Here is a 12339-nt window from a genome sequence, read left to right on the forward strand (position 1 = left end):
GAAAACAGCCTTCTAAAACATTCTCTCCCAGTCTCCTTTGAAAAGGCTGTGAGAAGAGTCCCAGTTTTCTGTACCACAGTGAGACCCCCATGCCCCTCCCTCCCCGGCATTCTGGTGGTGGAGCCCATCCGGATGTTTAAAGGAAAATACTGTTGTTTTCATGTGGTACAAAGATCGAGCTGGGGAAAGATGCCCGAGTGCAAACCCCAGCCTCTGGTAGCCACTCAGGGTCTCAAACACCAAGGATGAGACTTGCAGAGGCTTCCTTCTAACTTCTCCTCTTGACCTCAGTGTATTTGAAAGATCCTGAAGATGCCTCTAGAAACTGGTCCCCTGGGGATGGGAACTAAGCTTCTATCTATAGATGAGTGTTAGCTGGCTGAGGACACAAACACATATAGCCCAGCGACTCGGCCTGAGGGGAAAAGAGCTGCTTGCCATTCTGAGACTTCAACTTTTTGACTCCAAGTTAACTGAAGTATTGTGGAAGGAGCATGACTAATGGGTACTCAGTTCCTGGAATACAGCAGGCTGAATGACCGTGTAAACCAAAGCCACAGAGGAGCTTGGGCAGCATACCGCAGTCACCCTGTTACAGCCACTCAACTAGCAACCAGGAGCGTGGCTATTCTGGCTGAGGGTAGCTCTTAGCAAGCAAGGGGTGGAAGAAGGTCTGGGGAGGTGAACCACAGGGCTTTTGCACAGCAGAGATAAGCAAAAGGGTCCAATGTGCCCCCCTCGCATTCTGCAAGCAAAACCGAGGTGAAAGAAAGAAAAACGAGCCTCTGGCTGATGGAAGGGGAACTAACGCAGCGCCCATTATAAACATGGAACCTGTACCTCTTCCTGCACTTGTGTGCTGGGGGAAGAGAAAGGAAGAAGCGCATCTCCCAAAACTTCACAACCCACCAGTGCTCCACTTTTGGTTTGGAGGGTCTAGAGCAGAGATTTTAACCTGTAGGTGGACACCCCTTTGGGGGTCAAATGACCCTTTCACAGAGGTTGCCAAAGACCATTGGAAAACACAGATATTTACATCATGATTCTAACAGTAGTGAAATCAGAGTCATGAAGATAATATCAATGAAGTTAATTTTATGGTTGGGGGTCACCACAACATGAGGAACTGCATTAAAGAGTTGCAGCGTTAGGCACATCCCCCATGGAGGGATAACTGCCTTAATCTAGAGACAGGAGAGAAGCCCTAGTCCCTACTTCACAGGACCTGTCAGATCCACATGACCCCAACTGGATGGCATTCCCCTACACATGGAATTGGGGTGGGGGATGGGAGGGGAGGGTGTTTAGAGTGCATGTGAGAGGGCAGAGAGGGTAAAAGGGAGGGAAGGAGAGAGGGAGGGCTGGGGGGAGGGAGAGGGAACTGGGATCGACATGTAAAATAATAAATTAAATTAAAAAAAATTGCTTTGACTCCAAAATTTAAGTTGAAGGACAAGTTACTGGGGAAAAGGATTTCTATTTTTGTTTCCACAGAAAATGAATAGATGCGGATTCCTTCCAGACTAATGGTGTTTGATAAAGCCAGACCACCTGAAACAGAGTACCAGGTGATCCTACATTCGAAACAGCTGGACAAAGCAGCCTGACAGACTACAGCCAGGATTTCTGAATCTTTTTCGAATCCCCCATGACAGCGCCCCTTACCAGCAGGAAGTAGTTTGGAAAGAACGATGCCCAAATTCCCAAATATTGTGTATAAATGTTTGTTTTCATTTAATTGGACTTTGTTATATAAAATAAAATAAAAAAAGAATTAAAAAAACAAACAAACAAAAAGAGTTGCAGCATTAGGAAGGCTGAGAACCACTGGTCTAAAGTAAAGAGAATGTCAAATGATGATTAAAAAGCATTGGGCAGAGATGTGAAAATGCTACCACTAAATCACTGAGGATGGGAAAACAAACCAAATGGAAAAGCAAATAGACAAACAAAGAAAAGCCAAACAAAACCTCAAAGCCAGAAATCATAGAAAGGCACATAGGGATGAACCGTAGCTGGGTGGTAGTTGCATCTGCATCTCCATACCGGAGAGGATGAGGCAGGAAAGTCATGGTTCAAGGCTAGCCTGGGCTCACAAAGAGAGAACCTTGTGATGGTGCGTGCTTGTAATCCCAGAACAAGAAGGCAGAGACAGGAGAATCCTGGGACCTGATGGCCAACCAGCCAAGATTAATGCAGGCCAATGAGAGATCCTGTCTCCAAACAAATATGCAAACTGAGATGGATAGTGTCCTGAAAAATGGTACCCAAATTTGACCCCAGGCTGCTATACAAATTTTGCATGAAAACACACACACACACACACACACACACACACACACACACACACTCAGAATAAGCTGTAACATCAAGGACAGAATATATCGCTATCACTATTTTAAAAGGCAGAGATGAAGAAATAATAGAACTGTGTAAAATGTAAATAGCTGACACTGAGATGCAAAACTTACGAAGAGACAAAAAGGCCAACGAGATGCAGGTCAACAGAGAATTAATTTACTGAAAGCTCCATCTGAGGACATTATTTAGATAGGAGCCCAGAGAGATAAAGACAAGAAAAATAGGAAGTGGGTGGTAAGAGACCAGAGGGATAGAGAAGCAATTTCTTATATCCACTAAGTTCCAGCAAGAGACAACAATGCAGAGAGGCTGCAGTCAAACAGGTCATGACAAAAAATTTTCCAGAACAAATGAATTTTTAGACTCAAAGTGCTTACTATATCCCGACTTCAAGAGAAGCCCAGGGCTTGAGGAGGTATGCTGGTGGGTAAAGTGCTTGCTGGCAGATGTGAGGACCAGAGCTTGGATCCCAGCACTCACATAAAAGCCTGATGGGCATGGGGGCCCAGCTATGATCCCAGCACTCAGGGGATGGAAACAGAATCCTTGGGGCAAGCTAGCTAGCTAGTTTATTTGGATCTATTGTGTTCGGGATCAGTGAGAGACCCTACCTCAATAAAGAAAGAGGAGAACAATTTTGAAAGATATCTGATGTCAACCTCTGGTGTCCATACTCACATGAACATAATGCATGTATACTATACATACATATGAAAAAAAAAACAAACAAAAGATCCTTTTGTAGCAAACAAACTAGCTCCCAAATCAAGACATAGAAATTTATTATCAATTATGGATGCTCAGTCTTATCTTACCCTTGTCCCACTAACTCATAACTTAATTTAATCTGTTTCTCTTCATATATGTTTTGCCTCAGGTCATTTTACCTTTCTTTCATTCTGTATGTCCTACACTGTGTCTGGTTGGCTGCTGGCTGTCTGACTGACCCTGGGCATTTTCTTCTTTTTCTCCATCATTCTTTCTCTCCTCCCTTTCTTTCCTCCTGTTTATCCTCTCTGCTCACCAGCCCTGCCTATCCCTCTACTACCTAGCTATTGGCCATTCAGCTTTTTATTAGATCAATCAGGTACCTTAGGCAGGCAAGGCAACACATCTTTACATTGTTAAACAAATGCAGCATAAATATAACAACCATTACACAGTAATATTCTGCAACATAAACATATGCAACATATCTTTGAATAGTTAAAGTAATATTGCACAACATTCTTCTAGACCTGATGTATGTAAAGCTGCAGAACACAAGAGAGCCTAAAATACTAGATTACTGGCAAAGTAAGATGGGGTAGAAAGGGAGCTTCAGCATCAACAACAGGAATGAGGAGAAACTGGGCTATTATCTTCAGACCTTCAGTTCCTGCACTTACAATGCTAAATTGCTATTCAGAGGATGGCACTAAAGTAAAGATATTTCTAGATTACTCAGTTCCACCATGGGAGAAGTTAACATTCACATCCTTGCAACTCAGAGAACAACTAACAGATGTAATTGAAAGAAAAGGAAATTGAACCAGGAGGAAAGTCTTGGAAAGAAATAACCAGTAAAGAAAGTGGCATATGCACCATGAAATCTAAGCCAGAGCCAGTGAATGTCACCTTCTTCCATTGGAAAAACCAGATGGGACTGAAGTACTGGGAATATGACAGGCATGGCTTGACTAGTACCAGACCTGGTGTTATAGACCTGTGATTCCAGCTACTCAGGAGGCAAAGGCAGGGTCACAAGTTCAAAATGAAGCTGGAAAACTTACTGAGAATCAGTACCAAAATAGAAAATAAAGAGGCCCAGGTGTAGAGCACCCGCCTAGAATCCCCCAGTGTGGGGCTGGGGTTGTGGCTCAGTGGTAGAGCACCTGCACAGACTCCCTCATTGAGAATCTTGGATAGTGGTTCAGTAATAAAATGCTTGTTTAGTCTATGCTTGACTCTAGATTCTATCCTCAGTAACACAAGTAACAGAGAAGAGGAAAAGGAAAAGGGGGTGGTGGGGAGAGATCATTTAAAAAACAAAACAAAAAACAAAAACAAAAAAACTACTGTTCCCCTCTTAATGCTAATTAATTTCGGGCAGAAATCACCCTCCACTTCATTTATTGAGCAGTGTCTCTCACAAAGGTGGAGTTGATGATTCAGTTGGTCTAGCCAATAAGCTTGTCCTGTGGCCCCCATTTTTGCCTCCTGAGGGCTGGGATTGCAGGTGGGTCAGCATAGACACCGCCCACCTCTGCTTTCCTGTGGGTGCCGGGGACATGAACCCTGTTCCTCACACTGGTACACTGGTCCTCGCTCTGAGTTGTCTCCCCAATCCAGAGCTTCTTAATTTTAAAGGCAGGGCAAGTGACTACATAGAGATAAAGTTGCTCGAACCATGTCAATCAAGTGAGTAAAGTTGGCTCTCCAATAATGAACATGTTATCACACTAAACCAAACAGGACACAGAGCACTGCCCAATAATCTGTCCAAAAACAAAGATTCTGGAGGATTCATGAAGAGTTCCAATACACCTGAATTGAGCAACACTGCAGGACACGAGTGTCTGATAATCGTCAAAACTGTCAAAGACACACAGATCCATCCTATGGCTGAAGGAGACCAGTGGAGCAGAAAATCTGAGTACATTGTCACTTTGTACGAGCCCAGGTGGGAGGGCAGGTTGGGAGTGGGAGGTGGGTGAGGGTGGTGTTCTGTGTTGGATTCTTGCACTGTCTTTGTACCTTCTAATGTGTTTTCAACGTGAAACAAAAATTATCAGCATGTATTAGCCATCTATAATAATCTGTTTACATAATGTGTTTTGACCATATTCATTCTCTATTGCTTTCTCCTGGCTCCCTCCCACTCCCATTGACCCACTTCCACTTCCCAGTGGTTACACTACTGAAGAAAATAACCCTTCCTTCCTCCCTTCCTTCCTCCCTTCCTTCCATCCTTCCCTTCCTCGGTAGCTATTAACTACCCACAGATGCAATAGGAGGGGCAGGGCCTCATAAACCCCTCACTCCTACATGATGGAAGGTTGAAGGGCCCAATCCTATGCAGGTATTGTGTAGGCAATCACAGCCACTGGGAGTTCATGTCATTGCTAGGAAGACAGCCTTTAACGCAGAGACTTGTAACTGGTCATGGTGTAGGTAAAAACAGGTTGACTGGTAGCCTCAGAGAAGCAGACCCAGGAGCCATGGGCCAGGGACTTGGCTATTGTGAGTAATAGTCCCCAGAGCTTCCTTGCTGCAACACCCAGAGTGATGAGGACAGATGAAAAGCACAATCTCTGATCTTGAAAAACAACCCCAACCTGTAGCTAGGAAAAGCTAAGTTTATTTACGAATATGGATTAGATGTGTAAAACAACATCAGGGCCAGTGAGACGGCTCAGCAGCAGTTAGACATCTTGCAGCCAAGCCTGAGGATCTGGGTTCCAACACTGGGACTCACAGGGTAGAAGGAGAACTGACTCTATCAAGCTGTCCTTTGACCTTCACATGTGTGCAGTGGCATTTGCACATCTGTCTTCCCCAGTAAATAAAACACACAAAAGTAATAATAAGGGGGAAATGTCCTAGCAAACCAGGATTGGAAGACAATTGTCGTAACGTAGAAAAGACCAGCTATAAACAAGAGACAGCTCCTATAAATGTCACACTCAATAATAAAACCTGAAAGTTAGAAATAAAGAAAGATGGTCTCTTTTCACTGACTCAGTTCAGTATGATAAAGGGGCTGAGCTCTCCCAGCAAGACTGCAAAAGTAAATAAAACAGACAAAGAAAGAGGAACAAGAGTTCAAGGCTAGCCTGGGCTATAGGATAAGTTCAAATCCAGCTGAGCAACTTAATGAGTCCCTTTCTCAAAATATAAATAGTAAAACAGGCCGGGTATGTAATTCAGTGACACAGTACTAGTGTGGCTCAGTGGTGGAGCAACCACCTAGAATCCCCCAGTGAGGGGGCTGGGGTGTGGCTCAGTGGTAGAGCACCTGCCTACCATTTACAATTTCTTGGGTAGCCCAGCAGTAAATATTTTTAAAAAGGAATAAAGATGAATGGATGAATGGAAAGGAAGGGAGGGAGGAAGAAATGAGAAAAGGAAGGAAAGAGAGAAGGAAGAAAGGAAGGAAAGAAGGGGGAAGGAAGGGGGGAGGGAAGGAGGAAGGAAGAAAGGCAAGCTCATAAATATATTCAAGTGCATATGGGAATAGAAATAGGGGCAGAAAATTGGGTGGTGCTTCTTCAGAACACATAAATTGGGAAGAAATAGCCTATTTATCCAGAAGTATGCCAGAGAAGACTCAAAAGTTGGACTTAACTGGAAGTTAGGTGTCTAATTCTAGACCTCATTCTACATATGTGGGTCTGATGAGCATGCCATGGGTAGACCCATAGAAAAGACATCTGGCAGTTACTGGGATGAATTAGCATCCAGTCACTGTTTGAGCTGGCTGTTGCAGGATATTCGTACACTATGTGAAGGTGTATTGCTTTGATTGTTGTTATAAAAGGCTGCATGTCCAATAGCTAGGCAGGCGATGTAGGCAGACCTTCCGGGTGAAAAGAGAAAAAATTCTGGGAAGAAGAAAGGCGTAGTCACCAAAGTCGAAGGAAGCAGGATGGACACTACACAGATGAGGTAACAAACTTGTGGAAGAAAATAGATTAAAATATATGGGTTAATTTAAGTTATAATAACTAGCTCAGAACAAGCCTAACTAAGCTCATGCTTTCATAATTAATAAGTCTCTGTGTCATTATTTTTTTTGAGCTGGCAGCCCAAAGAAAAATCTGACTACATCCAGAAGCCTCATGCCTGGGGTCTAATCTGAAGATACATAGTAACAGAAAGACAAAATGGTAAGATCAACTTTTTGGTGGAATAATGCCCCCTAAACTCTATCCCCGTTTATTCCTGGGACCATGAGTAAGGCGCCTGTGGTAGCATTGGCATCTAGGCTGATGGCAACAAGGCTAAACACATTAAAAGAACAAGATCATTTGGTCCAATGTCACCACAAGGGTCACTGAGATGAGACCAAAGCATAAAGAAAGTCCAAGCCTGAAGAAGACCCACTTGTTATGACTGACTTTGAAGATGGGAAGGAACTCTTTCTTAGACACCCAACAAGGTGATCTTCAGCAGCTAGAATAGCCCTGCTGATAGGCAGCTTCCCTCACACCAAACCTCAGGCTCCCAACATGGAACTGATTTCTATCTACACATTAATGGTCACAGAACCCAGCTCCTCTCCAGGGTCTCTGGAGGGGTTGCTGTGCTAGACTTTCGACCTACAGATCTCTAATAGTATGTCGTGTTGTGTAAGCACTCAGTGTTTGGCAATTTGTTAATGGCGGTGGTAGAAAACACATGCCCAACATGGAGTACTGGCTACATCATCCACAGTGGGTGCAGGCTGGGGAGATCAGCTCAACTGCTGGAAGGATGGAGGGAGCTACCAGGAAATGTACAGATATGCAGTAACTTCTTTATTGTGAGGGGAGATAGTGCAAAAGGCCACATTCCACATAAAAATGGTAAGGCAAATATGGAGATTTGTTTTTATTGTCAAAGAGAAGGGCAAAGGACTGGGAAGATAGCTTATTCAATAATCTGAGTTTGATCCATAGACTCCAAGTTAAAAACAAAACAAAAAGACCTGGGCATAGCTGACACTTAATTGTACTCCCAGTGCTTGTGAGTTAAAGACAAGAGGATTCCCCAGGCTGGCTGGCTACCCAGCCTAGGCTGCTCGGTGAGTCCCAAGCCCATAAGAGACTTTGGTCTCCAAAAACCAGGTGGACAATGCCTGAGGAATAAGAGCTGAGGTTGACCTCTAGCTTCTATAAGAATGTGTACATGTGTGCATTGCACACATATGTGTACCTGAACACACATGAACACATATACACAAAGGATAGAATAACATTCAAGTAGGCATGATTACCCATAAAGTAGAGCCACAAGCGGGAGAGCCCAGACTTCCCAGCACATTTTTCTATAGCTATGACTCTGTAATAATGTAAACGGTTACAAAGTGCAAATAAACTTAAAAGGCCCTAGCAATTTCTCCCAGGTGAAATGATTTTTACAGAAACTAACTGCCAATAAGAAAGGCAAAAGAACACAACACCTGGAATGAATGTGTCTCGTTATACACAAACTGGTGACGAAAGCACAGAAGGAAGGAATGCTGTTGTGTGACTAATTTTTAAGCTCAGCACTTTGGCTGTGATGCAGGAGAGAATTAAACCTAAGGACAAACACTTACATTTCATTCGGCAGTCTTGTTGATTACTCTGTTGAAATCATAGGTTTGCACTCAATATAATAGTCAGGTGGAAAAATAAGAACATTGGGGTTCCTGAAAAATTCATTTTAGTATAAGATATGAATTTAAGGATAATGGTATTTTATTTGAATTGGAAATATCACTATTCCCACTATTAATATCCACTATAATCACTATGGGTATTTAAAAAACAATACATGTTTCTTGGGACTGAGAGATGACTCAGTGGTTAAGAGCACTGGCTGCTCTTCCAGAGAACACAAGTTCAATTTCCAGGAAATACAATGGTGGCTCACAACTATCTCTAACTCCAGTTCTAGTGGATCCGACACCCTCTTCTGACCTCCATGAGCACCAGGCACACATATGGTACATAAATGTACGTACAGGCAAAACACTCATGAACATGAAATAAGTAAATCTAACAAAAATGTTTAATGTATTTACTCTCCTGAACAGAAAGGTCTAGAAGCAATGACTAGATGGTAGCAATGAACTCCCCCAGCTTTTGATGCTCAGGTTGTGATCTTTAAATGTTACTTGATGCTACTTAAAACCCAGGCTCACGTAGAAACAGCTCATATAAGCATGGACCAGGAAGGCACCATGTCCTATAATATCATGTACCACCAGAAAACCAAATCTCCTCATGTCAAGAAATCTAGAACAAGAAGGGATAAAGAAGGGTGAATGTAGGGCTCAAAGAATAGCAACGGAGGCAAAGGAGATGGATACCTCTTTGGGTAAAGTGCTCACCACACAATCACAAGGACCTGAGTTTGAATCCCTAGTACCTATACAAAGATGGACATGGAAGCATTATGTCCATAATCTCTGTGTTCCTATGGTCAGATAAGAGAAGAGGTAGAAGCAGGAGACTCCTGGAAACTCAGGGGCCAGCTCACCTGGTGTACATAACAGGCAAAAGACACTGTCTCACACAAGATGAAGGTGATGACCAAGATCTGAGGCTGTCCTCTAACTTCTGTATGTGCACTAAGGGACAGACACACACACACACACACACACACACACACACACACACACACACACACACACACACAAATAACGTAGAGCAATGGGTACATATGCCTGGAACACACTGAATATAAAAGCATATGCTTTCATTAATTGTTGCAAGGATGGAAAAGAGAGACAAAAAAATTAAAGAAGGTAAATCTCTTTAACACTAGAAGAAGGAGGCAGTGATTTACTTTGATCATTTATAAATGAAGTGCTTTTCTGCCTTCCTGGCTTTGGGGTATGTAAACAATGTGAGAGATCAGGGCAAGGGCTTCCTTTGAAAGTTCCAGAGACAGAATAAGTAAAGGTTGAGAGAATAAAATAATTTCCATTCTGAATGTATAAAGACACAGTTCAGGTGACAGAGTATGCATGGATGAGCAGATAAAACACTGATGGGAACTGATGGTGTAGGGATCAGGAATCAGGCAGTTCATTCCCACCTGATGCTCTTTTTAGCATAGCTCCATGCTCTCAGTCTACCTCAACATGTGCAGAGGACCAAGCATATGCTGAGGATGCAGGAAGGAGGGAAGGCAGGAAGGAGAGAGGGGAGGTACAAAAGAGAAAGCACATTTAATCAAGTTTTGGTGGTGAACTTCTGGTTCAAAGGACACAGAGGGACACTGGAGTGCTAAGTGGTGCCACTAGAAGGAATTGTGTAAGGACCTCTACAGTTGTTGTCAGTGGGTATTGTCAACAGGACATGGCACTGGGAAAAAGGGCAGAAGATGCGTGCGCGAGGTAATCTATAGTGACAGAGAGAAGACAAGTGACTGTCAGTGGATGGGGGGGTGTTAGGGAGGGAAACAAGGAGTGGAAGAATGTTCCTGGGGACAATGGATGTCCTTTAAAGTTTGGTCCACATAGTACTTGCTCAGCAACTAGGACCAATGAACATTGAATTGTGACAATTAGTTTTCTGCAGACACACATTTTTTTTTTGAAAGAGTTTCAAAGTCTGTTTCTATCATTTTTTTCTTGTTTCATTCACCGGGGTATATTTTTGATTAGATGTAAATTACAGATACACTCTTACTTTTTTTTTTTTTTTTAGGTAAATAGTCTCAGCCCCAGTGATAGATAGCTCCTAGCTCCTATCCACTGTAGAGATTCTACATAGCTTTCTAGAAAGTGGGCTTGGTGAAACTTTTGCACATGTACATGTAGGACTTGCTTTCTAATTCACAGCCAATTTCCAGAAGAGACTCCTACAACTCAGTACAAGAACAGCAATGAATCACCAATGTCTAACTACACAGGAAATACTTCCAAACATCATCACTCTCTGCTCATAATTTGGCTCTTCATCTTTCTCTCTTTCAGCAGATCTGGTAGAATGTATGGTATTCATCCCATGCCAGCAGATCCTATCCACATATAGCCCTTCCAGATGCCCAGAGCCCTTCTATGCTCATTATAGTCCATGGCACTACATTGAGTATTTCCTTGGTCCACTCTTGGATCTGTGTGATGGAATTTTCTATCACTTCCTAATGCTCTGTGCAAGCACAGCATTGGTGGTTTAGTGGTAAAATTCTCGCCTGCCTAATGCTCTGTGTTGTCTCCAGACACACCCTGCAGCAAATGATCCTGCCACCGGGCAGAGAAAGGTTCCCTCCATAGCACAAGCTACCATTGCCTCTTCCAGGCCCCAAAGAGCACCTGAGAGAGAGAGCCTGATCTAGAAAGGCAGCTGTACCCATGATGCTCTATGCCAGACAAACTCTACCAGTCTGGTAACTGATGTAGAATTTAAAAGCCAATCAGCTATACTAACTAACTTGGAGTACCACACCAGAACTGCCCTTAAGTTTTCCCCTTTATTCTCACATCTCTTGCCATAGGACCCTGATTTCCTCATCTTTGCCCATCAACATTCTGTCAAGAGTAAGTGCTTATGATCATTCTGTTGGGAATCCCTAGCTCCCAGGGTGTACTGGTTAGCATTGACAACTTGGTAGCCTTTAGAATCACCTTGGAGACACACCTTTAGCCATGTGTGTGAGGGGTTTTTAGAATTGAAGTGAGAGGACCCACTCTGAGTGTGCCCATCCACGGGCTGGGGTCCTGGGGACTGAATAAAAAGGAGAAAATGTACTGAGCATCAGCAATCATTCCTTCTGCTTCCTGCCTGTGGATTGTCATGTGACCAGCTGGCTCACACTCCTGTAACTATGATATCTCTGCCTTTATGGACAGTAGCACAACTGTCAGCCAAAACAATCCTTCCTTTCTCCTTAAGCTGCTGTGTCAGGTATTTTGTCATAGCACCGGGAAAAGTAACTAATACACAGGGCCACCGAACACTCACCTGCCCCTCCACAATCCACCTGCAGATGGCTGTCTTCCCATCATAGCCGGGTCGGAACTGGAGTGTGGCTGAGCGAGGGCTGATGTTGGAAATGACCAGGTTGGATGGAGCCCCAGGAAGGTCTAGAGGAGGATGAGAGAGGCGGGAAGAGGGTTAACTTGTGCCATAGCCTAGGGATGGTGCCAAGCACTGTTAGGGAGGAAATAGCTCCAAAATGAGTCTTCACTGCAAAAGGCACTTGTTTACCAAGCCATGAAAGTGAGAGGCAGTGCAGCTTCCCCCAGCAAGGCCTCACAGCAGGATCCTTCCTCTAACAGGGTCGCCCGCTGTGCGGCAGGCC

At 43.6% G+C, this 12339-nt stretch overlaps 1 protein-coding gene across 1 annotated transcript in view; it reads right to left on the reverse strand.

Moving 5' to 3' along the window:
- The window catches only part of LOC127215277 (protein sidekick-1-like), a gene marked incomplete at its 3' end in the record, with an annotated part of 92804 nt that overhangs the window by 61875 nt on the left and 18590 nt on the right, over positions 1 to 12339 (reverse strand). Inside the window, 1 exon segment of the mRNA XM_051175651.1 lies at positions 12000 to 12121. Within this exon segment, the coding sequence (XP_051031608.1) occupies positions 12000 to 12121 (122 nt within the window).

The sequence above is a fragment of the Phodopus roborovskii genome, unplaced genomic scaffold (genome assembly GCF_943737965.1).
Source record: "Phodopus roborovskii unplaced genomic scaffold, PHOROB, whole genome shotgun sequence".
NCBI classification, from domain to species: domain Eukaryota; kingdom Metazoa; phylum Chordata; class Mammalia; order Rodentia; family Cricetidae; genus Phodopus; species Phodopus roborovskii.